The sequence below is a fragment of the Ornithorhynchus anatinus genome, chromosome 2 (assembly GCF_004115215.2).
Source record: "Ornithorhynchus anatinus isolate Pmale09 chromosome 2, mOrnAna1.pri.v4, whole genome shotgun sequence".
Classification (NCBI taxonomy): Eukaryota; Metazoa; Chordata; class Mammalia; order Monotremata; family Ornithorhynchidae; genus Ornithorhynchus; species Ornithorhynchus anatinus.
The window spans coordinates 19,705,476-19,732,595 of NC_041729.1; the positions used below are offsets into that span (position 1 = coordinate 19,705,476).

A 27,120-nucleotide genomic window follows, 5' to 3' on the forward strand; every position below is an offset into this window, starting at 1 on the left:
GGGGCCTCCTCTTTGACTCTTATTATATGCTTCCTAGCTCCCAGTTCAAAACTCTCCACACCATTTGTGCTCAGAAAATGTTGATGTGCATGATAACCCACTTGTGTTCATCATTAAGTAATCAGTTACTTGAAGGCCAGTATTGACTCCTGATCTGAAAGTCTGATCTTGTGAGATATGAGGCGGGGCTATAAGGGGCCTCAGGGATCCGGTGGCTGGACCAGCTCAATTTACCGAGGAGAACCGGGTCCAGTGGACCCCATTCACATGACTCCCTCCCATGGCCAGTTCACCCCCAACTCCTCCCTCCCCAGAGCTACCTGCCTAGGCCCTGCCCTAGCCAAACCACCTTTGAGTCCTGGCATTCCCCTCTTTTTGGCACGGTGAATAGTAATAATTATGGTATTTGTTAAGTACTTACTATGTGCTAGACATTGTACTAAGTGCTGGGATAGATAAAGGCAAACCGGGTTGCTTATAGTCCCTGTACTATATGGGGCTCACAGTCTTAATCCCCATTTTACAGAGGAGGTAACTAAGGCATGGAGAAGTAAAATGACTTGCCCAGGGTCACACAGCAAACAAGTGGCAGAGCTGGGATTAGAATGAATGACCTTCTGACTCCCGGGCTTGTGCTCTATCCACTTCACCATGCTGCTTCCCATGCATTACTAGCGTAAAGTACAGTGCTCCGCACTCAGTAAGCACTCAATAAATACCATTTTTTTAAATGAAATTTGTTAAGTGCTTACTATATGGTAGGTTTTGTACTGAGCACTGGGGTAGATATCAGCTAATCAGGTTGGACATATTCTCTGTCCCATATGGGGGCTCACAATCTTAATCCCCATTTTACGGGTGAGATAACCGAGACATAGAGAATGAAGTGACTTACCCAAGGTTACACAGCAGCAGGTTGTGGAGCTGGGATTAGAACCCAGGTCCTTCTGACTTCCAGGCCCATGCTCTCTCCACTAGGCAACGCTGATTCTCAATTAATTGATTGATTGATTATTAGCAAGCCAGAGATATAATCGCCGTTGAGAACAGGAGCTGGTCTTGCCATCTCCTTTGCATCAGTCAATGGTTCCTTCAGCTTTCTAGTTACAGGGTTGGAGTGTGAGTCCATCAATCAATCAGTGGTATTTTGGAGCACTGACTGTGCAGAGCACTTGGGAAAATACAGTATTACAGAGTTGGTACACACGATCCCCAACCTCAAGAAACTCGGCAACATCCTCTACAAGACTCTATTCACAGTGGGCTTCCAACTAATGCTCTTATAAATTACTTATTCATATTAATGTCTGTCTCCCCCTCTAGACTGTAAGCTTGTTATGGACAGGGAACCTGTCGGCTAATTCTGTTGTATTGTACTCTCCCAAACGCTTAGTATAGTGCTCTGTACATAGTAAGCACTCAATAAATACTATCCAATGAATGGTAGGCACATAGTAAGTGTTCAATAAATGCCACTGATTAGTTGATTAAAAGAAGGTTTCATTTTTTTAAAAAATGGTATTTGTTAAGCGCTTACTATGTGCCTGGCACTGTACTGAGCATTGGGGTGGATACAAATTAATTAGATTGGGCACAGTTCAAAACCTACCTGGGGCTCACAGAAGTAATCCCCCTTTTACAAGTTGAGGTAACCGAGGCACAGAGAAGTGAAGTGACTTGCCCAAGGTCACAGAGCAGACAAATGATAGAGTAAAACCCAGGTTCCTTTGACTCCCATTCCCGTCCTCTAACCACTAGGCAACCGTGGTTCTTCCTTCCTGTTGCTCAGCATCAGTAGGCAGTTGATGTTTCAGGAGACTCCAGAGGGGAGAGGCAATTGAGGCAGATGTCATTGGAGTGCTCTGAGGTCAGCGGGGCTCAGCTTCCCGTGGTGGAGCTCCTAGAATTGGCTCCGGGGCCTGCTGCCACTGCTTTTCCTGCTTTCATTTAGAGAATATATGTTTTCCAGATCTCTTCCCCCACACACAAAGGGAAGGTCATTGCAGCCTGGTGTTGATGTTGAGTGTCTCCTTCTCCAGCTCTTCTCTCTTAGAGAAGGGGAAAGCCTGCCCCGGCTGTCAGCGGGTCTGAGAATGAGGAGTGTGTAACTGATGGAGATGTACTCTACAGAAAGCTCCTTCAGGGGCTCTAATTCATTTTCGAGACATTTAAGAATAACAAAATGTTTTAATGATTTCTTAGGGGAATTAGGAAGACATATTTTTGTTCTCATTAAATTTTATCCTGAGATACAAGAACCAAATGTCAGATCTGTTTCCAGAGCTGTGAGCTTCTTCTCCACTTCCCCCCCCATCCCCCTCTGCCACACACTCCACTCCCCCCCCCAGTTCCCTCCTTGAATCTTCCTTAAAATTTTGCCCGAACACAGACTCTCCTGTTTTTATATTTCTTGACAGGCAAATTATTTGTCGAATACTTTTTTCTGAAGCAACACAAGTCCTGATTCAACATTTTTGTTTTGAATGGCTGCTGTCAACACAAATCTTTTGCAGAGAATGCTATATAGTCTGATTGCTCAGCAAGTATTTTGATAAGTGTGCTGGCTGTATGTCTGTAATTACGAAAGAAAATCGTAAATCTTTTTGATATTGTTCACACAGATGTGGCGTGAAGTGAAAAAAAAGAGCAGTAAAACGTGTTAAAAGCATAATTAATGTCATTGTTGTCGAGGATGATTTGATTTAAACCTCACTCTGACTTATGTATCGGTGACGGCTGATTTCTTTATTGTGCTCATTGAATCACTAGGTACCGACCTGAGCTTAAGAAAGCTAACTTGTTAACTGAGTGATTAGTTAAAATAGAGAAAGTACAAGGGCAAGTGGAAAAGCCTGCCATAGAGATGAGACAGGGAGAGGTGTGAGGCAGTGATGCTTTTTTTCCTTCTGTTTTTATCTTAAACAAAGTCATTTCAGCTCTTTATTCCGATCTTTGTAAGTTTTAAATTTGGGGGACGTGATAAACTTTGCTAGGGATTTTGTCAGTTTGCTGAGGCCCTGGGATTGAGAATTCTTGGATCCAAGCCTCAACCTGGGTGCTAATTTCTAGGCTGTAAGTCTTGTAAATCAGGAGTGGTGCTGACTGCCCCTCCCCCCACCCCCATTCAGCCATCGATACCTGTAAAGTTTTCAAGATCTTGCCTTGCTTGAAGAAGAATGTTCTGAGTCCAATTAAAGAGTTGTGTACTTGTGATCTAGTGGAAAGAGCAAAAGCTTGGGTTTTAATTTTGACTCTGCAACCAATGAGTTGTGTGACCTTGGGCAAGTCACTCAGCTCTTCTGGGCCAAAGCTGCAGTACATGGGAATAACAACACATGCCCCTTTGTATCTTTTAGGGATATGAGGCTGTATGAGAAATTCTGTAATACAAGAGCACTGCATAAATTCCAAATTTTCATCAAATGCGGTGATCAAAGATCACAGTTTACTGCAGCCAAAATATGTGTGTGTGTGTGTGTGTTTATGCCCATTTATATGTGTAGATAATGAAAAAGACTTGGAAATGAAGCACAGATCCACAGACCTAGTGCTTTAACAAGTAAGTTGTAGGCAGGAGAGAATTTTAATAAAAATTGAAATGGTGACCTCCAGGTCAGTTACACCACTCTTTCAGACTTTATGACCCTTGGCCACCAGAATCACCTTGGCTCTGATACCACCAGGTATGAGAATTGCTGATAACATCCCTGCAGGCTGATAAACATTTTTGCGGTTAATCAAATTCTTTTTGAACCTTTCCCGGCCATCTCCCGACTGGGACTTCATGCTCTTCCCTGATCCGAAGGTGTTTATGAAAGGGCTCCCTGTCAGTCCAGATAACTGCAGATGGTCCTAATGACGATGGTTAATGTCCGAAGTTGATGCTACGTGACAGATCTCACTGTCGACATGAGAGTCTGGGAAGTAGCCAGTGTGGTGGTAGAAAGTGCCAAGAGGCAGCTGCTGGTGCACGACATGGAACCCGATACATGGTTCAGAGATTGCTGATGGTTCACAAGGAAGGAGGGATCCAGAGAAGGCAGAAATCAGAGACTCTCTGACTCAGAGGGTGAATTGGACCCAGGTTGGGCAGCTTTGCCAGAAAAACCTACCTTAATCTAGGGCATCTCCCAGTGTGTGACTCTTGGGCTCAGCCGTCTGTCAGCCTACATCCAGGATTTATATAATAATAATAACTGTGGTATTTTTTAAGCATTTACTATGTGCCAGGCACTGTACCTGGCACTCAGGTGGGTACAAAGAAATTGGCATGGACCCAGTCACTTTTCCATGCAGGGCTTACATTGTCAATCTCCGTTCTCCAGATGAGGTAACTGAGGCACAGAGAAGTGAAGTGACTTGCCCAAAGCCATACAGCAGACAAGTGGTAGAGCCAGGATTAGAAGCCATGACCTTTTGACTCCCAAGCCTCTACTCTATCCACTATGCCATGCTGATTCTCTTACACCATTTATTTAACTTGGATTTGTCAAGTGTTTGTAGGTCTCCACCCCCCCTCCACTCCACCACCCCTAAGACACAGATATTTGTAGTGGATAGAGTACAGGTCTGGGAGTTAGAAGGTCATAGGTTCTAATCCCAGCTCCGCCACTTTTCTTCTGTGTGCCGTTGGACAAGTCACTTCATTTCTCTGTGCCTCAGTTTCCTCATCTGTAAAATGGGGGTTAAAAAACTGTGAGCCCCACGTGGGACAACCTGATCACCTTGTATCCCCCCAGCACTTAGAACAGTGCTTTGCACATAGTAAGCGCTTAACAAATACCAACATTTTATAATTATTATTATCCCCATTTTACAGATGAGAAAGCTGAGGCCCCAAGAGGTTAAGTAATTTGCCCAAAGTCACAAAAAGGTCAGTGGCAGAATTGGAACTAGAGCCTAGGTTCTCTGACTCCCAGACCTGTGGCTCTTTCCATTAGACTGCACTGTCTCTGTAGGTGTTCCCTGAGACTGCAAAGTGTTAGAAGTTATATCTATTCCTACTCAGATCTCTTGTTAGACAAGAGGTTAATCCCCATAACCCATTTGGATCTTAATTGAATTCATTCACGTAAAGGCTTTATAAGAACACATTCATTGTCTATTGGTGCAATTGCATTTGGGTGTCAAGGAGAAGCTATATTGGTCTGTATAGTTTAAGTGGCTCCTGTCTGGAGGCTTAGAAGGATTAGATGATCAAGAATCCTCTTCCAAGGATTCCTATGGGAAAGGTCTCTTCCTTGACCCACCTTTTTTCTTAGAAGTTTGACACTAGGGTGACGGTGTTCTTGGCTCCAATTCAAGGCTGTGGCTAAATGCCAGAAGATCAACAATATCATTCTGGGTCAGACCAGTGGTCTAGGCAGTCCATACTCTGTCTCTGACAGTGGCTGCAAAGAATACTTGGAGAATCAGGGTGCTGGTTGCCAACCTTGCAAGTTTAGAAGCTACACCTGACTTTTCCTCCAATAACTTAAATTGGGCCTCCCACCTATTAAATTTATCCAAACCCATCTTGAACCTTAAAATATTTCTGCTTGCACAGCTTCATGTGGAAATGAACTGTACTTACTGCCCATTGTGTGAAGCAGTGTTTCCTTTTGTCTGTTTTGAACCTACCTCCTTCAAGCTTCGGTGGATGTTCCATAGTCTCCCGGTTTGGAAGAACATATGGAATAACAAGTCCATGTTCTTCCTGACTGCCCACTTCCATAATTTTGTATTCTTCCATCTAGTTCCCTTGACTAAAGAATCCTAATCTTTTTGAACTGTTGCTGCTCCATCTCCTCGATCAGTCAGTTGCTTTTCATAAGACTCAATGCTTCTTTCCAAAGAGCAAAGCCTCACCAAGTCTTTGGTGTAAGTTAAGGGCTACTGGCAGGAAATGGACTTGCTCTAAATATATGTATGGCTAGGTCAGAAATGGGGCCCAGGAGTTCAGATTCCCAGACTTCTAGGTGACAGTCCCAGGACTTGAAAACAATTCATACGGTTTTCCTTCATTATTTGCCTTCTTCCCAGTGGCCTAAAAAGTTCAGTCAGCAACACAAAGCCCTCTAGACTGTAAACTGGCTGTAGGCAGGTAGCATGTCTACCTATTCTGCTATATTGTATTCTTACAAATTCCTAGTGCAGTGCTCTGCACATAGTAAGTGCACAATAAATTCCATTAATGGACCGACTGATTTTATACAGATGAGACATTGGGATTTTTAGTGACAGCGTGGCCTAGTAGAAAGAGCCTGGGCCTGGGAATGAGAAGGACCTGGGTTCTAATCCCGGCTCCACCACCTGTCTGCTGTGTGACCTTGGTCAAGTCACTTCACTTCTCTGGGCCTCAGTTACCTCATCTATAAAATGGGGATTGAGACTGAGGCCCCACGTGGGTCAGGGACCATATCCAACTTTATTGGCTCGTATCCACCCCAGTGCTTAGTGGCACACAGTAAGTGCTTAAGAAGTACCAAGATTATTATTATTATTATTTTGTAAGCCATAGGGCTGTTATGATCCTTGCCAGGCCTGACAAAATATTGAAGGCCATGGAGAGTTGGGGGTGTTGCCCTAGAAATTGACATCTGCCGGCTGGGCATAGGAAGGGCAGATTTGGATAGGGAGACTGGGGAAGTCTGGCCCAAGGCCTTCCCGAACCTGTAAACCCCAAGACATCGGGGCAGTTCTGTGACAGGAATCTGGGTTCCCCCCAAGGTGGCCCTAAGTATCTTGGGGTCATTCAGACCTTCACATGCACCCTGGAGTGAACCTAAATTCCAGATCAATTATAGAATAACTGGAACTTCCCTAGGGTCTTCCAGAAGGATTAATTCATCAATCAGTGGGATGTATGGAGCGCTTTTGGTATGCAGAGCACTGGCCCATGTGCTTGGGAGATCACAGTACAGTGGGTAGATACAGAATCTGCCCTCAGGGAATTTGCAGTCTAGTGGGAAGATCTGGGGTCTCAGCATGTTGATTAAGGCTGCTCTGACTCAGCCTTCCTGCACCCCATCCTCAACTCTGGGGTAGGATCCCAGGGCAGAGAGGGCAAGGGGGAGCAAGATGCTGATCCACAAGGACTCTCCCCATGGTGTCTTCCTAGACCTCAGACTTTTTCTCTGTACCTTTCCCTTGGTGGAAATGTGGTCACAAGCCACTTAGCAAGCAGGGGAAAAGCAATTGTGAGAGTTCCTGATTCCCTATCTCTTTTTTTATTATTATTACTTTATGGTATTTGTTTAAGGCCTTACTGTGTGCCAGGCACTGTACTAAGCACTGAGGAAGATAACAGGCTAATCAGGTTGAACACAGTCTGTGTCCCATGTGGGACTCACAGTCTTAATCCCCATTTTACAGATGAGTTAACTGAAACACAGAGATGTGAAGTGACTTGCCCAAGGTCACACAGCAGACAAGTGGCAGAGCCAGAATTAGAAGCCAGGTCCTCCGACTCCCAGGCCCATGCTCTTTCCATTAGGCCATGCTGCTTCTCAACCTCTTCTCCAACCTCCTCAGCAACCTAAATAATTCCCAACTGCTGAAGTGGCCTTTCGTAGGGCCCTTCATGCCCCAGTATTAAGGATGTAAAATATGTTCAGGGTAAATTGTGCAGGAAGCGCATCCTCTATTGTAAAGTTCAGATTAAAGGATCAAAGTTAGACTGACTGAGGTTGTAACCACCAACTTTTTAACCACTCTTGGCCCTCCCCTGCTTCCCCTAACCCAGCCTGGCCCAGAGAATGCGAAGGCTTCTTTCCGTCATATTTTAGAGGGGCTCGTGCAGAGCTCGGCATTTAAATGTTTGAAGGCAGCATCGAGGACTTTGCCTTTTCACTCTTCCCTTCAAAAAATAAAAAAACTCCTTCTGCTCCACCCAATCTGGTAGCCCTGTTGGGAGCTGTCTCTTTCACCATCCCCTTGTAGATACCTAAAAAACATCCTACAGCATCAGCTAGTGGCTAAAGGCGGAATCGATGATTTAGCGAGAGTCCCCTGGCAGAATCTTTTGAAAGACTTGTCTCGTATTAAAATATCCTTTGCTAGCCTTCTCAGGAGGCTCAAATCTAATGTAATCAGAATGAATTAGTCATTTTATTAAGCAGTTTATGCATAAAGAACAGGTCAGTGACAGCACTACAAAGTCAATTCCAGGTCTCAACAACTTTCCCCCCTCCTAACCAGTCAACAATTCAACCACCTCGAACGCTCATATTTGATCATCCGTGTCGGTACGAGGTGTTCATCAAATCAAAGGATTTTCTGCATTTAAGGAAGTTCTGATTTTTTTTTCCAAGTTGGATCTGAGACAGGTTGATTTTTGCTGCCACTGGCCTCGTCTACATATTGACCTGGAACAGTTTAGCGCACGGATTATATAAACCGTCGGCCCACGCCTCTTCTCGCCTGGTGCTGCAGCCTTTGCGGAACTCTCGGCAACTGAATTGAGCTGCCGGATTGAAGTGGGGGGAAAAAAATAAAATAAACCGACCTGTCACCAAATGCTCACATCTCAGGGTAGAGGAAGGAAAACTTTACAAAATGAGTCAACAGAATTTCCACCAAGACAAGACTGCTGAAAGGCACGAGGGAGAAATGCTGATCCAGGCACAATCTTGCAGTTGTTGGATTGGACGGAGGAGTTGCAGAAATGTTTTCCCCTGTGTTACATAAGGGGATGAGAGCTCCTGGGCTGGGAAAGGCTGCTGGGCCTGTTCCCTAAGCTGCATCCTGCCAAGGTCCATGCTCAATTCCTTAGAGGGTGGTGGAGACCATGGAGGGGCGGGATGTGGCGTAGGCAAGTGGGCATGGAGTTTGAGTGGTCAGAACTCTTTCTGGAAATAATAATGATAATAATAATGATGGTATTTGTTAAGTGGTTACTATGTGCCAGGCTCTGAATTAAGCTCTGGGGTAGATACAACCAAATTGAGTTGGACACAGTACCGGCCGCATGTGGGGCTCACAGTATCAATTTTACAGATGAGGTAACTGAGGCCCAGTGAAATGACTTGCCCAAGGGCGCACACAGCAGACAAGTGATGGAGCTAGGATTAGAACATTTGACCTTATGACTCCCAGGCCTGGGCTCTATCCAGTACGTCATGGGAACTCAGGGGTTGGGATCAAGCCTGCTGATTCTGCACCAACAATATAGGCCATGTGACAGAATAAAGCCATTTGGTTTCAGTATCCGGGGAATGGACATTTCCCGTGGGTAGAAGTGTTTTTAAAATAGTTATCAGAATGGACATTTCCCACGGGTAGAAGTGTTTTTAAAATAGTTATCAAGCACTTACTATGTGCTAAGAACTATCCCAGGTGTGGATACAAGATAATCACATCAATCCCTGCCCCACATGGGGCTTGCAGACTAAGAGGAAGGAAGAAGGGGTGGTAGCCTTAGCCTATCCCCACTTTTTACAGATGAGGAATCTGAAGCCCAGAGAGGTTAAATGACTTACCCACAGTCACACAGCAGACAAGTGGTGGAGGAGGGATCAGAACTGTGTTCTCCTAGTTCCTCTAGACTGAAGCTTGTTGTGGGCGGGGAATGTGTCTGTTTATTGCTATATTGTACTTTCCCAAATCTTCTGCACACAGTAGGTGCTCAATAAATAAGATTGAATGAAATGCAACTGAATGGTTCCCAGGCCTAGGCATTGTCCACTAGGCTTTGCTCCTTCCCAGTGAATATGAGAGAACCCTGAGGAGGTATGAAGGCCCCTCATGAAAACATTATCAATCCCAGGCAGAGTAGGCTGCCAACCTGTTCTTTATTCCTGAGGCCCAAGGTTCTTGCTCAGGTTAAGCCATCTACTACCAGCCCCTCTCCCCTCCATTCCAGACCATCCCTTGAAGACTCTTCTACATCTCTAATATTATGGTATTGTGGTATTTATTATGATATTTGTTAAATGCTTACCCTGTGTCAAGCACTGTTCTAAGCACTGAATCTCCTTGAAATCTTCAGTCCCTATTTGGCCCTCAGGCTGCTAATAATTAATAATGTGGGTTTTGTTAAGCGCTTAACATAGAGTAGGTACTGATACAAGATAATCTAGAAGGTAAACTCCTTGGAGGCAGGGAACAAGTTTACCAATTCTGTTGTACTCTCCCAAGAACTTAATTCAGTGCTCTGCACAGTTAGTGCCCAATAAATATCATCCATGTATAATCTGGTTGGATGCCATCCCTGTCCCACATGGGATCACACTCTAGGAGGGAGAACACATATTGAATTCCCATTTTACAGGCAAGTGGCAGATCTGGCATTAGAACCCGGGTCCACTGATTCTCAGTCCTGCGCTCTTTCCACTAGGCCATGCTACTTCTCCATGTAAATTACTCTGCATATTTCCACACACAAATCCTTCCCTCCACCTATCTTTTTCTGTTACTCTAGCAGTTGCCAAATATCAGGACTTTGCTGTTAGCTACAGGATAGTTCTGAAACCTGTTCTTGGCTGCAGGATGATAGAAAGTTTCTACCAGAAGGGCCCAGAATGAGTTCCTCAGCCATGTCTTCTGAAGGAGCAGGGTCTCCTTACTCTGCCATCTTTATTTTTAGTTACAAAGAAGAGCCAACCGTTAAGCCTGATATTTCCCGTTTTCAATTTAGGTTTTTAGGAACAACAGCTGATATTTAGCCAGTGCCTTAATTGTTTTCCAGGACCAAGTAAACAAGGAATTCTTTGATTCACCGTCACTTAGTTCCTGGTGCCCTAGGTCTGCATAATTTGACAGAATCCCATAGTTGTGTGGTCTCTTTAACATTTGTTTCCTAAGGAAACCACTAAAAAGTTATTTCAACACAAGAGTAAAGGGGTCCACAGATTTCAGCCATTTGAGGGCTGTGGTAAGGAATTAGTTTCCTCACATTCTATAAAAATTGGGAGCTCAGCAATCTTGAGGAAGAAATAAATAAGGGAGTGCACCCTGGGAAGTTAATTGTAATCATCACTGTGTACATTTTAGAGCACAGCGTTAAAAAAAACAACAACCCACCACCACATTTCTTGTAAGTCTGGGGATAATGCAAATATATTTGGATTGGATTCTAGACCCTAGCTCACTAGGAGCACATTCATTCTGATGTGGAGAGAGCAAACCTTATCTCTGCTAAAGGCTGAACAAAATTAAATGAGTTTACAGTGCAGCATGAGGGATTTCATTTAGACCTACAGATGAACTTTCTATCTCTTAGGATTTTGAACTTCTGAAACAGATTGCTAAAGGAAGCAGTGTGGCTTAGTGGATAGAGCACGGGCCCTGGGAGTCAGAAGGACCTGGGTTCTAATTCTGCTCTGCCACTTGTCTGCTGTGTGACCTTGGGTTTAACTTTTGTTTAACTTTTCTTACCTTAACTTCTCTTGCCTGAGTTACCTCTTCTGTAGAATGGGGATTAAGACTGTGAGCCCCAAGTGGAACATGGATTGTGTCTAATCTGATTAACTTGTAACTACCTCAGTGCTTAGTACAGTGCCTGGCACATAGAGTAAATGATTAACAAATACAATTTTTTAAAAAAAGGTCATGGAGTCAGTGTGCTCCATGATCTGTAGTGAAGGTCAAGCAGTCGTCTTTTGGAAATGGCACAAGTGTATTCAGTCAATCAGTGGTATTTATTGAACACTTACTGTGTGCAGGGCACAGTACTAAGCGCTTGGGAGAGTTCAATACGACAGAGTTGGTAGCCACATTCCCTCCCAACAAGGAAGGAGGTGGATTGGGAAACCTGTGAAAGTTTACACTTACCACAGAATTCTAGTTGCCTCTGATTCTATTCATTCATTCATTCTATTGTATTTATTGAGTGCTTACTGTGTGCAGAGCACTGTACTAAGCGCTTGGGAAAGTACAATACAATACTAAACAGTGACATTCCCTGTCCACGATGAGCTCACAATGTAGAATGGGGGATTCAGGCATCAATACAAATAAATAAAATTATCGATATAATAAAATTACAGATACAGATTCTAGACAGCTAAAGGAAAGGTCTTGATCTTCGCAGATAATTTTTCATAGATTATTTTCACATGGATACAGTTACCTTCTTGGGGAAGAGAGGAGGGCCAAAATTGACAGGGAGTGGATATGGGCAGGAGGATCAGAGGCAGCACAGTTGGAGGTCTGAGTGTCAGGTGTCCTGTGACTATTTTTAAACATTAGCCACTGTTTTTCCCTTGGGGGTATAATAAGGACTCAAACCATTCTTCCTGACATTAAATAAGAGCACAATCCTATCACAGTGGGTTCTCCCCTTTGCTATTGTTTACAGCTGTCTGTTAGAGAGCAAGAGGTATTGTTTTCTCTCCCCCCACCACCTTTCTTCTCCCTGATTTCACAGTTCCTGAAACATAAAACTGTCTGCATTCACTCTGCTGTTAGCATTTACACTTGGGCTAGGGTGGAGGAAATGGTTTCAACAGGAAATTGCCCTGAACCCCATATCCAAATGAGGCTACATGATTGGCCCTGAACCTACATCCTTTTAGTCATAGAACAGGTAAAAATGGTCTTAGTGCGGCATCACCAGGTGCCTGCTGGGGGGGGGGGGGGGGGGGGGCGGGGGGGGCGGCAGGTGGAGAGGAGACTGCAGTGGTCACTTCCACTTTCAGACCCTGTGCTGCTGTGGCTCCCTCTTCTAGTACCACCACCCACTCCTTCCCTGACAAGGCTGCCCAGCCCTGGGAGTATGAAATCAGTCAATCAATCAATCGTATTTATTGAGCACTTTCTGTTTGCAGAACACTGTACTAATCGCTTGGGAAGGTACAGTATAAGAGAGTTGGTAGACATGCTCCCTACCCACAACGAGCTTACAGTCTAGAGGGTTGGAGACCCCTCAACCATTGCTGCTGCTGTTCTCCCTAACACATAGGGCAAGTCACTTAACTTCTTTGTGCCTCAGTTTCCTCATTTGTAAAATGGGGATTAAAAGCGTGGGCCCCATGTGGGACAACCTGATTACCCTGTATCTACCCCAATGCTTAGAACAGTGCTGGCACATAGTAAGCGCTTAACAAATACCAAAATTATTATTATTATTACACCGGATTAGTACAGTGCCTGGCTCATAGTAAGCACGTAATAATAATGGTATTTGTTAAGTGCTTACTATGTTTCCAGTACTGTTCTAAGTGCTGGAGTAGATACAGGGTAATCAGGTTGTCCCACATGGGGCTCACAGTCTTAATCCCCATTTTTCAGAAGAGGTAACTGAAGCACAGAGAGGCTTGCCCCAGGTCACACAGCAGACAAGTGGCGAAGGCAGGATTAGAACCCATGATCTCTGTCTTCCAAGCCCGTGCTCTTGCCACTAAGCCATGCTGCTTCTCTAACAAATACCATTTAAAAAAAACAAAAAAACAAAGTTGGTAGACATGTTCACTGTCCACAATGAGAGGGAGAGACAGACATTAATATAAGTAAATAAATTATGGATATGTACATAAGTGCTGTGGGGCTGAGGGACGAATGAATATTCATTCATTCAATCAAATTTATTGAGTGCTTACTGTGCACAGAGCACTGTGCTAAGCTCTTGGAAAGTATAATTCAGCAATAAAGAGAGACAGTCCGTGCCCTCAACGGGCTTACAGTCTAGAAGAGGGGAGACAGGCCTCAAAACAAGTAAACAGACATCAATAGCATCAATATAAATAAATAAAACTATAGATATGTACACATCAAAACAAGTAAACAGGCATTAATATAAATAAGTAGAATTATAGATATATACATACACAAGTGCTGTGGGGTGGGGAGGGGGAGTAGAGCAAAGGGAGCGAGTTGGGACGATGGGGAGGGGAAGCTGAGGAAAAGCAGGGCTTAGTCTGGGAAGGCCTTTTGGAGGAGGTGAGCCTTCAGTAGGGTTTTGAAGGTGAGAGGTATGATTGTTTGGTGGATTTGAAGAGGGAGGTCATTCCAGGCCAGAGGTGAAACGTGGGCCAGGTACTGATGGTGGTGGGACAGGCAAGAATGAGGCACAGTGAGAAGGTTAGCCCTAGAGGTATGCAAATCCCAGTGCAAGGGAGGTGCAGAATAGTGGGAGAATAGGAAATGAGGGCTTAGTCGGGGAAGGTCTCTTGGAGAAGAAGTCCTTTTAATAAGGCTTTGAAGGTGGGCAGAGTGATAGTCGTGAGGTCTTGGGTGCTTTTGGTGATGGAGATGGCGTGGGAGGAATCTCGAGAACGTTAGAGAGTGTGGGATAACACCCACCCTCAGCCCCACACCACTCTAGAGCTGGCTTTGATAGAGTGAAATAAATAAAGCCTTTAATCAGTGTTGCTGGCTTGCTTGCCCCGGGATATTTGGGCATGTAGCTCTCTTCAAAACTGCCTCAACAAACCCTAGGGCATGTTATGGGATTACAGATCATCTGTCCATTGGTATTGGTTATGTAATAAATGCATGGAAGAAGATGAAGATTTTGAATTTGTATTACTTCTTCCCTCCAAGGCCCTGAAAGGCCCACAAATATTATATTCTAGAATCTCTCCTCTTCCCCAGGAGGTAGCCATAGATGATGCCCATTAGAATAATAATAACAACTGTACTTGTTAAACTAAGTGCCAAGCACTAAGACTCTAATCTTGTCCTGTAGACTGTAAACTTGTTGTGGGCCAGGAATGTGTGCGCCAACTCTGTTATATTATACTCTCCCAAGTGCTTAATGCAGTGCCCTGCACACAGTAAGCTCTCAAAAAATATCGTTGGTGATGATACAAGATAATCAGGTTGGATACAGTCAGGAGATAGAAGTCCAAAACTCAAAGCTGAGTGACATTCCCTACCATTTTCCTACTAGCGTAGAATAAAGGAATCCAGGATTCCTTTGGGAGGATGTAGCTGGGAGCAACCAAACCCTGAGCTATGAATCTTGTCTGATAACAAGAATCCCTAGGATGACCCCAAGGGTTCAGTACCATCTTGTCTGATAACAAGAATCCCTAGGATGACCCCAGGGGTTCAGTACAGTTCTTCCTCCCACTTAGACTATTCAATTATATTTATAGAGTGCTTTCTGTGTGTGAAGCACTGTACTAAGCCTTTGTGGAGTACAGTATAACAATAAACAAATACCCTGCCCACAATGAGCTTATAGTCTAGAGGCAAATTTACAGTCTAGACTATGAGCCCCATGTGGGACAGGAACTGTGTCTGGCTTGATTACCTTATAAGTTTACCCCAGTCCTCAGAACAATGCTCTGTACTTAGTAAATGCTAAATACAATTATTATTATATCTCTCTGTCAACACACTCTCAGGCACACGCACAAACATATCTCTGCAGACCCAAAATAACCCAGCAGGTCCCAAACAGAAACAGACCCCCTCAGAATCAATTAATCACTCAATCAATTGTCTATATTGAGCATTTTTTATGGTATTTGTTAAGTGCGTACTATGTGCCGGGCACTATAATAAGTGCTGGGTTAGGTACAAAATAATCAGATTGGACAGAGTCCCTGCCTCACATTGAGTTCACAGTCTTAATCCCCATTTAACAGATAAGGTAACTGAGGCACAGAGAAGTGAAGCGACTTGCCCAAGGTTACACACAGACAAGTAATAATAATAATAATGATATTTGTTAAGTGCTTACTATTTGTCAAGCACTGTTCTAAGCACTGGGGTAATCACGTTGTCCCATGAGGGTCTCACAGTCTTAATCCCCATTTTACAAGATGAGGGAACTGAGGCACAGAGAAGTAAAGTGATTTGCCCAAGGTCACACAGACAGGTGGCGGAGACAGGATTAGAACCCAGGTCCTCTGACTCCCAGGCCTGTTCTTGGTCAACCAGGCCATGCTGCTTACCCTGTCCTCCAGAGATCCTTCAAGAGGATTCCCAGGATGGTTCAGTTCCAATCGGATGGGACTGGGTCCTAAATCACAGGGAGAGAAACAGTCAGACAGGCACTAAAAAATGGAGAGGCTGATTGATGCCCAGAGAGGCTGAGTAATTTGCCCATTCATTCATTAATTCATTCAGTTGTATTTATTGAGCACTTAACGGTGTGTAAAGTGCTGTACTAAGCGCTTGGGAAAGTACAGTGCACCAATAGAGACAATCCCTGTCCACAACAGGTGAGTCAGAGGCTGGGCCAGGAATGTATAGTCCAAGCAAATATAGCCTTTACTGTGTGCACATATTGTGGGATAACTAGTCCCATGTCTCTGCTTACCTGTATAGCAGTTAAAATAAGATAGGTGAATGCATGTTCTTTGCAGCCATCAACGTGTTTACAATAAGTTGTAGCATTCATTCATTCAGTCATATTTATCGAGGGCTTACTGTGTGCACAACACCGAACTAAGCTTGGAAAGTACAATTCAGCACTAGAGACACTCCCTGCCCACACCGGGCTTACAGTCTAGACGGGGGAAGACAGACATCAAAACAAGTATATGCACATCAAAACAAGTAAACAGTAGCAGTCGCTACCAAAAGTAAAATTATGTGTGCGTGTGTGTGTGTGTGCGCGCACATGCACGTCCAATTACATGTCACCTGCATCTGTAATGGCCAGACTTCTGAACAAATATACTGGACAACAGTAGAGAAACAGTAAAAGATCCCTCCATCCCCCTGAAATACAAGGCAGAAGCTTGCACCATTTTTCAGCAGCAGCACATGTAAGTCTAGGGACAGGAAGTGGCCACGCTGCAGCCACTTAAGAGAGAGGGAAAATAAAATGCAATTCCCTGGGCTGGAGTGGGGCCAAGACACCACAAAGAAGCCCCGACGATGGGAGAAGGACCACAGGCTCCCTCCCTACTGCAGCCAAGCAAGGCCAGTTGGGAGATCCCCTCAGCCAGCCCGCGTCACTCAAGCAGAAGGAATCCCGGGAGACAGATCCTAAAACACTGGGGGAACCTGGACCCTGGCTTGAATCTTTACTTGGTGGCAATCATCTTTTGCATTAGACTCCAAAGTCACCATCTTTCCCCTTGCAATACTTTGGGGCACTTTGTTCATGCAAGTATTGATCCTGTTCCTAGAGGGATTTCACAAAAACATGCTCTGCTTATCGAAAATCAACCCCATGCATCCAGATGTCACTTAGGGACCAGACGGATTTGCTTGCCTCCGGTTGGCAGCTCCAGCTTGACTTCCTCCCTGAAGTGTCCATTCTCAAGAGGATGCAGTCTAGTTTTATTCCGGGCAGCAGCAGGGTCGGAGATGGCCCTTCTCCAGAATTTGGGAATCAAGTCTGCCTTTCAGAGTCTCCCCACAGTGGAGGCTGTGGATGTTGCATTGCAGTCTCTCTCTGGACAGACTGCCCAATTTGGAGGTGACACGACCCAACCCTGGATTCCGTGGCCTGCAGGTGATATTGCCAGGAGTTAACCCCTCAGCCGAAGTGGAGTAGGGAACCTCTAATTCTATTCCTTTTCTCTACTCCCCCACTTCCTAAGGGAGCTTCTAGCTCTTTTAGTCTGTTAGCTCTTTGTTGTTTTAATTATTATTATATTGTACTCTCCTAAGCGCTTAGTACAGTCACTTGGTAAATATGATTGATTGATTATTATTGTCATAATATAACAAGCACCAGAGGAGATAAGTTTATCAGGTCAGCTTCAGTCCCTGTCGCGCATGGAGCTCACAGTCTAAATAGGAGAGAGAACAGGCATTGAATCTCCATTTTACAGGTGAGGAAACTGAGGCAGAGAAGTTAAGTGACTTGCCCAAGGTTACACAGCAGGCAGCTAGCAGAGCTGGGATTAGAACCCAGATCCTCTAACTCGCAGACCCATGGTCTTTCCACTAGACCATGCTGCTGCTTGTGGGCAGGGCTTATGTTTACCTACTCTATTGTATCGTCCTCTCCCGAGCACTTCGTACAGTGCTCTGCACCCAGGAAAGTGCTTGATAAGTAGTGCTGATTGATTGATCGATTGATCCTCACAGCCATCAGATAAATTCGTGCATTTGGTAAATACCTCACTTGCCTATCCTACAAACTTGGTTACATCACCCACCAATGTCCCAAAGCATAGCCACATCCCTGCCAGGGCTGCTGAAGATCTGCACCGCATCCCTCATTCAGAAAAGGGGGCTCTAAAGGGCTTGCACCCCAGCTCTAGGACTGAATGCTTCACTGCAAAAATTAACAGTTGCCCATACACAAGGAATGAGGCCTTCAACCTAATGAAAATCAGAGAGTGAGCCTAAAAGATATTCAGTGTACTCTGCACTCCTTTCAGTTCCTGTGAATTTAATTTTTATGGGGCTCCAGGGTGGGACACCTGGAGCATTTGTTGGAGGCAGGTAAGTGCCTACATTCTCTTAGCCATACTGGAAGGACAGATTGCCTCTGGACAGAACTCCTGCAGCCTCATGATTTGTGGAAACTAATGGGGAGGTTTGCCTGGCCCCTCTACAAGATACCTGGTCGAGGGAAGCCAGGATGGAGATGCTTTCGAATCAGCCAGCTGAACTGATCCTTTGGCCACAATTTCCATCTTCCGTCTTAACCTCCCAATCAGGAGGCATTTCTTCCAGACACACAGTGGGGGTCTCGGGTGATGGAGTCCCATTTGCTCTCGGAAAAGTGGTAACAATCCAGCACACCGAAAGTAAATATCTACCCTCCCCCCCCCCAAAAAAATAATTAAACTGAATCTAATCTCCTCTCAGTGAAGTAATGATCAGAAGCAGAACAGTAGCGTCTGTGAGTGCAGCAAAGGGAAACATCCTGCCAGGGGTTCAGAGATGGATGTCCCCGACACTGGGATAGGATGGACTTATACCTTCTTTCCACTGGCGTGGGCTCCAACAGAGACCAAGTAACAAAGGTGGGTTTGAAAAGCTCTGATTGACACTGGTTATCTAGCCTGTCTCAGGGAGGGTATTGGAAACTTAGTTGAGAGAAGTCTTGTCCCTTTAATCAGTTGTAGGCAATGAAGTCATCTTCCTTCGATGAAACCCCCTCCTTTCTCTCTTCTCTGAATAGAGAAAAATGGGAGATGGCAAGGGGCAAGGACTATCATTTGGCTCTCTCACCTAATCCCCTCTTCTCCCATTCCCTTCCGCGTCACCCTTGCACTAGCATTTGCACCCTTTATTTGCCCCTCCCTCAGTCCCATAGCACTGTGTTCATATCCATAATTAATTTATATTAATGTCTGTCTTCCCCTCTAGATGGTAAGCTTGCTGTGGGCAGGGAATATGTCTTCCAACTGGATTATATTGTATTCTCACAAACTCTTAGTCCAGTGCTCTGCATACAGTAAGCATTCAATAAATATGAGTTTTGATTGATTGATTGATTGTTCATGTAAGTACAGTCTTCCCTAAGGAACCACTGATCCAGCATGGGATTGTCTCTGGAGATCCCTGATGCAACATAGAATCTTCCTTGGGGGGCACTGAACTGCAGTAGAACACAGTTGTCCTTACTTTCCAAATACAATTGATTGATTGATTGATCTCAAAAGTCATTAGGCAATTTGGGCCCTGGATCTGCATCTTTCGCTTTCCAAATGCCTTTCTGTTCGGGAGTGTGGGCTGTCACAGCACAATTATACTCCTCAATGAAAGCATACAGTATTTCCTGTTAGGTTTCCATACAGGGTGTATTGAGAGTCAAGATGAATTAAGCCCTCTTTATTCCTTTTGTCCACCAAACCTGTAATTTTGTCAGGGACGGCTATTGGGTTTGTCTGGGCTGATCTGTGCTCTTTATGAACTCGCCTGATAATCACTCATTATGTTGTTCTCCTTTAAGCGCTTGCCCATTGATTCCATTATTATTTGTACTAATATTTTACCCGGTATTGAAATTAAGATAACTGGCCAGTAATTTCCTGGGTCTCCCTTTTTAATGATCAGCAGAACCACATCTGTTTTTTTCCTCCGGTCAGTCAATCCTCCACCTGTCCCACAAAATCAGGAGAAAGAGGGGGAAATGGGCCACCTCATTCAGCTGGAGCACCTCAAGACCACCCCCAAGTATTTCCATAAGTCTACAGAACAATCTGTTGGCCCTTTCACAAACTTACCACATGACATTGTTGATGATGGTGATGATGGTATTTGTTGAGTGCTTAGTATGTGCCAACCACTGTTTTAAGAGCTGAGATAGATACAAGGTAATCAGGTTGTCCCACGTGGGGCTCAGAGTCTTAATCCCCATTTTACAGATGAGGTAAATGAGGTACAAAGAAGTGAAGTGACTTGCCCAAAGTCACACAGCTGAGAAGTGGCTGATCTGGAATTAGAACCCATGACCTCTGACTCCCAAGCCCTAACTCTTTCCACTAAGCCAACCTGCTTCCCTAAGCAGTGACATTGGGCAAGTCATTTGCTGTCTCTTGAGTTTTCATTTCTCTTTCTGAAAAAGTAAGGCAATATTTGGTTCTGCCTATGCCAAGGTTCCCTCGAGCGTTCTGAGGGTCAACAGGATGAAAATTACTTTGCAAATCTTCTGACAAAGAGACCAGTACAAGCAGAAGGCTATGAGCCTCATGTGGGACAGGGACTGTACCTGACCTGATTATCGTGTATGTACCCCAGCGGTTAGTGCAGCGCTTGGCACATAGTAAGCACTTAACAAATACTATTTTCATTAGAAGCATGAGCAAGAAAGAGCCTTCTAAGGGAGATCTTTGAAGGGTTCCTGTTTTCTCAAGAAACAATGCGGGGACTATTGAAGATTTCTGAGAAAAGGAGCGATGTGTTCTGATCAGGGTTTTAATAAGGTGATACAGTCAGCTTGATACGATCTCTCCAGGCTGAAGAGGGGTGAGGTCAGAGACCTTAGCCTCAGTAGTTCAGCTGAGAAAGAATAAGACTGTCTGCCAGGCTAGTAACTATAAAAGTGGAAAGAAAGGGGCAGTTATATGAAGTATTGTAAAAGAATGGGCTTAATTTAGAGGTGGATTGTGTTTGGAAGGTAAATGACAGTCAGTGGTGACACAAGGCTGAAAGCTCACGGGACGGGGAGGACGGTGATGTCAAGAGTATGGGAAAAGTTATGAAGAGGCAAGGAATTGAAAGTTTGGGAAATAGGGCTTGGTTGTTGGGAAAGAGGAGAAAAAGTCATGCTAAAAAAATGTAAAATCCTATGGAATATATTTGTCCTGCTGTCTAGTAATATCCCTCTCCCCCACCCCCACCCCCCGCACTCCACGGCCGGATGCCTTGCAAACTTTCTCTGATTGAAAGTGGAAAGAAACACGGAGTGACCTGAACAATTATATTCTTCAAGCAAAATGAAATGTCAATAATGTAATTCATATAGCTGTGAATGGATGACACCTTTTATTATTATTGCTGGCAATTATTCGGCATTGATATTAGCAAGGGCCATGCGCTGTTTTAGGTGATGGAGCTTCTTTTTATAGCCAGTTGTTAGAGACCCAGAGCCGGCCCATCAACGGCCCCACCGCCCCGTGCTGAGGCTCATTGGAGTTTCCTGCCACTTCCTTGTTTGCCTAACTTCCCTGACCCTGGAGGATTCTCTGCTTTTTATAAAAATCCAGCACAATGGGAAGCATTTTCTTGAACTTATTAAAAAATCCAGACTTGTAAATTAATTTGTTCATGTTGTACAATGGCAGTGCAGATGGACTCATTAGCATGCACACAACAAATAATTATAGATGAATTTTTAGCTGGCCTGCCTAATGGGCTTGCTGGGTTAATTATGTCAATGTATAATTACATCAGCCCTGGGAGACATAATGGCACACCCTGCTGAGCAGACACTAGCTAATGATGGTGTAATGCTGACAGAGAAAAGACATACTGTTCAGAATGCACCTGCTTACCTCTGCACAAACTGCTATTGTCTGTTTCCTCCTTTGCCTAAATAAACAGGCATTATTAGGAGAGTGCAGCAGTAGAGGGAGGATAGAGAAGAGGTTTTCCTGTTCAGAGGTGCTCCTTGGTGACTCTGGAGAGACTTTGTTGCCCCGGGTTCAGGAGCTTCTGGCCTGTCAGTGGGAAACTGAACTGCCTAGTTGGGCTATTCAGTCTTCCTGGGAATGGCACAGGCAGAGAGCCCAGCAGAGTGGCGTGAGTCCCCAGGATCTCAAGAAAGTTGGGTCAGAACCAACTCTTCTCCTTCCTACTTGGATTGTGAGTCCCATGTGGGACAGGGACTGTGTCCAACCTAATTAACTTGTATCTATTCCAGTGTTTAGAACAGTGTTGGACATGAGCACTTATCAAATACTATAAAAGAAACTGGAAGGGGATTTTGCTGGGGAAGGTCAAGGCCAAGCTAGATGTGACGACTTCTGTAGGGTGAATAATAATAATTAATAATTTTGGTACTTGTCAAATGCTTACTAAGCACTACTAAGCCGTGGGGTAGATAGAAGATCATCAGGTTGGGTGGTCCTAGTCCTACATGAGGCTCATAGTCTGGTTGGGAGAAAGTAGGGTTTAACAACCATCTTACAGATGAGGAAACTGAGTCACAGAAAAGTTAAGTGACTTGCCCAAGGTCACACCGACAAGGGGCAAAGCCGGAATTAGAACCCAGAAATTCCAGCCCGTGCTGTGTCCACTAGGCCCATGCTGTCCTCAAGGCCCTGCAGTATGGACACAGTTTTACCTTTACATTTGGTCATTCTCTCAAACCATAGTCATCAGCAACAGCAGCACACTGGTTCTTGAACCAGCTTCAGTACTGGCACCTACATTCTCCAGAAGAGGCATCCCCAGTTGGGAGCCTCTCATACCCCACGAACACCACCATCAAAATAGATATGAGGGTGGTGTCTTTAGGTAAGGGATATCTCCAATCCACGGTGACCTCATGTGTATGGAGAAATAGAAATAAAGCAAGGAAATGGCAGGGGTTGTTGGGGACAAGCTGTGCTCCGTTTCCATTGGGGGTGGAAAAGAAAGAAATGGGCTTAAATTGCAGTAAGAGCGGTAGAGGTTATACCAAGGAAGAATTTCCTTTCTGGAAGTGTTTTGGAAACCTGGATATTTCTTGGTTGGAGATAATGGGAAATGACCGTTTCTGATGATTTTAAGGTTAAGATAGATGCTTATTGGTCTTTGGTTAATGTAGGGGAGGTTCGCTAAATTGTAAACTCCTTGAGGGCAGTTTATCATTAGTTATACTCTCCTCAGGTACTTTGTACATGGCTCTGCAACAGTAAGCACTCAGTAAATACTGATTGATTGGTTCAACTAAGTGGCAGGGGAATGTACTACTACTACTACTAATAATAATGATGCCATTTGTTAAGCACTTACTATGTTCCGCTGGGAGGGATACAAGGTGATCAGGTTGTCCCACGTGGGGCTCACAGTCTTAATCCCCATTTTACAGATGAAATAACTGAGGCACAGAGAAGTTAAGTGACTTGCCCAAAGTCACACACCTCACAAGTGACCGAGCCTGGATTCGAACCCATGATCTCTGACTCCCAAGCCCGTGCTCTTTCCACTGAGCCACGCTGCTTCTCCTACTACTAGATGACCTCAAGGCAGTTGTTCTGTGCACTGCTTAGCACGTTTAGGTACTAATGATCTATTCAGTAGCTCTTCCTCAATAACTCCTCTTTCTGACAGGGATCCTCCTGGTGGCTTATAATGCTCTTCCCCTCAGCACCATACCTGGTTGGGCAGAGGGTCCCTGCGTTGTTAAAGAAGCCCCCTTTGATACAGGCGGCTCCAAAGTGCCAAGGGAAACCTCAGCTCTTATTTAGAGCTGAGAAACAGCATGGCCTCATGGGAAGAGCCTGGGATCAGAGGACCTGAGTTCTAATCCCAACTCTGCAACCTGCCTGATGTTTAACCTTGGGCAAGTCATTTAACCTCACTGTGCCTCAGTTTCCTCATCTGTAAAATGGGGATTCTATGCCTATTCTCCCTCCTACTTAGACTTTGAGCCCCCTCTAGAACAAGGACTGTGACTGATTGAATTATCTCGAATTATTTCAGCACTTAGTACAGTGTCTGGCATATAGTAAGTGTTTAACAAGTGTCCCAATTAATAATAATATTATTATTTCAATTATTACTATCAGCAGGAGCATCCCAGCTTTTCCCATCATTCCGATGACTCCCCTTCCTTCATCTCATAGAGAGCAGCAGATGGTAGGAATGCAGGCCCTGCAGGAAAGTTAATGTACAGAGCTTGAGGACATGCAGAAGCAAGGTCAATCCCCCAAAGCCCAAGACTGGAGAACAGTCAATCAGTCAGTATTTACTGACCCCTTGCTATGTGCAAAGCACTGTATTAAGTGCTTGGGAGGATACAATACAGCAGAGTTGGTAGACACATTCACTGTCCACAAGGAGCCTACGGTGAGTATGCCTCAATTATTGCCACGAGCTGGTCTTTCACCTTTCTTTTTGAAGTTGGTGATTATGGTGGCAGAGAAGCAGAGTGGCCTAATGGAAAGAGCACAGGTTCATTCATTCATTCAATAGTATTTATTGAGCGCTTACTATGTGCAGAGCACTGTACTAAGCGCTTGGGATGAACAAGTCGGCAACAGATAGAGACAGTCCCTGCCGTTTGACGGGCTTACAGTCTAATCGGGGGAAACGGACAGACAAGAACAATGGCAATAAACAGCGTCAAGGGGAAGAACATCTCGTAAAAACCGATGGCAACTAAATAGAATCAAGGCGATGTACAATTCATTAACAAAATAAATAGGGTAACGAAAATATATACAGTTGAGCGGACGAGTACAGTGCTGAGGGGATGGGAAGGGAGAGGTGGAGGAGCAGAGGGAAAAGGGGAAAATGAGGCTTTAGCTGCGGAGAGGTAAAGGGGGGATGGCAGAGGGAGTAGAGGGGGAAGAGGAGCTCAGTCTGGGAACGCCTCTTGGAGGAGGTGATTTTTAAGTGGGGTTCTAACCCCACCTCCGCAACTCATCTGCTTTATGACCTGGGCAAGTCATTTCACTTCTCTGTGCTTCAGTTACCTCATCTGAAATGGGGATTAAGTCTGTGAGCCTCATCTGGAACAGGGACTGTGTCCAACCCGATTAGCTGATTTCCACCTTAATGTTTACTACAGTGCCTGGCACGTCGTAAGCGCTTAACAAATGCCCCAGTTATTATTATCATTATTATCCTTGAGGGCCCGTGGCATCTTTTCCATGCTTGTGGTGGGCAATTTATGAGCCAAAGCGCATTCCACACGATGGTCCCATATGCCCCACCTATGGCTGCTGGGAGCCACACATCCTTGAGATCTTCCTGCTGCACCCTGTTGTAGTTGATGAGATGCCACTGTTTGGATTGTGGATGCATTCAGGACAGACTAGTAAATGTGTGCTTCAGAATGCCTGGATGACCAGCAGGCTCCTCTGTGCCTAGATCCTGTCCCTGTATTTGAGGCCGCCCGGAGCATAGAGGACAGACTGCAGCAGCTCCAGGACATCAATCCAGAGAGCCAGCCCTTGGACGATCTCAACAAACAGTGGGAAAAGAATTCGGAACTTCTCCACACCAAAGGTAAAGCTCCGGCAGCTCTTCTCCTCCGTCCTCTCTCCTTGGCTTTCACTTCTGTGCTCCTCTTGTGGCAGAAACGAAGCTGGATGGGACAACCTTCTGGGTGAAAGGAGGAGGGGTCGAAAAATGGAAAGAAACTTTCCAGATGTTGAAGATTTTGGGGTGGTTGGGAGGACCTGATAGCAACTTTGAAGTATCATTATCATTTTGTTCTCCACTCCACGGTATTACAAATACCAATAAAAAGTTAATGAAGGGGAAGAGGGAAAAAGCAGCCAGAAGAAATAAATGAACCATAAAATATTCTGTAACAAAACCTTGTCTACATTAGGGGGTTGGTCTGGATTTCATATGTTGTCACGTTGAAAAGGAAATTGCCATGTGGCCCAGGTCGGGATGCTTGAGAGGGTAGAGGCCTGCTAGCAGCCAGCCCCCAGACCTTGAAGCTCCCTCTCTCCTCACCTCCTCAAAATTCCCTGCAGCTAGAAACCATTCTCCAGGGTGCCAATTAGCCCAGAACCGCATTCCTCTCCCTTCTTAGCCCAGATCCACTAGAATCTGACTCACCCAGAGGACTCTTAGGCATGAGTCTGGAAGCCCTCACAGTTTTCTGGGAGGGGGTGAGAGGGGGAAGGTAGTTGGGAAGAACAAAGGCTGCAGATTGCTCAGCCTCAACCCTGCCCTCAGCCCTCATCTTGCTCCCTACTCATGCCCCATTGGAATCCTGCCTCTGGAGACTTCAGCCAGTACTCTGGCATCATGGGAATTTGGCAAGGTAATTCAACCTTAGTACCGGCTTCACCAAGTTCTACAGCCTTTTTGGATGGGGAAATATGTATCTGTCACACACAGACACACATATTCTCATACACACATGCACACATTCCCCACCTGACCCCGTTTGTACAGGAAAATATGACTGTTACACATAGACCCACATTTTAACTAACACAACAACTTACTTCCCAGCAGCCTCATTGTCTTTGGATGAGAGTCCTCTTCCACTTCACTGCTCTTACATTCCTTCTCTTTGTCTCCATCCTTACATTGATCCCTGGGGACTCCAGTATCCATGTGGATGTCTTGACCACCCTTCTGCTGCCCACTTCCTGTCCTCCTCAACTCTATTGACGTCCTGCTCCACCCCATCTCACCCACTCACCAACTTGGACACACATGTGATCGCATCATCTCTAGTCACTGTACAATCTCTAGAGAAGCAGCGTGGCTCAGTGGAAAGAGCACGGGCTTTGGAGTCAGAGGTCATGGGTTCAAATCCCAGCTCGGCCATTTGTCAGCTGTGTGACTTTGGGCAAGTCACTTAACTTCTCAGTGCCTCAGTTACCTCATCTGTAAAATGGGGATTAAGACTGTGAGCCCCACATGGGACAACCTGATTCCCTTGTGTCTACCCCAGCGCTTAGAACAGTGCTCGGCACATAGTAAGCGCTTAACAAATACCAACATTATTATTATTATTATTACCCTCTCCAACTCTGAAATACCTCTATCCAACCACAGCCTCCTCACCTGCCTTCTCTTCCACACACTCCATCCCTACAAATCTGTTCCCCCACAGAGATCTCTGATCTTTTGACCGGCACCAATTTTCTCAAGTCATCATGCCCCATTTTGTCTCCATACCCAAAATACCATTCCTTGACCCACAGATTAGTACCC

The 27,120-nt window shown here is 45.0% G+C and overlaps 1 protein-coding gene across 3 annotated transcripts in view; it reads left to right on the plus strand.

The window, feature by feature from the left end:
- Positions 1-27,120, plus strand: part of CUX2 (cut like homeobox 2) — a 366,558-nt gene that overhangs the window by 292,162 nt on the left and 47,276 nt on the right. For all 3 annotated transcript variants that reach the window (XM_029057640.2, XM_029057642.2, XM_029057644.2), the window contains one exon: positions 25,306-25,443. In XM_029057640.2, coding sequence (XP_028913473.1) covers positions 25,306-25,443 — 138 coding nt within the window. The remainder of the gene's footprint in view (positions 1-25,305; positions 25,444-27,120) is intronic.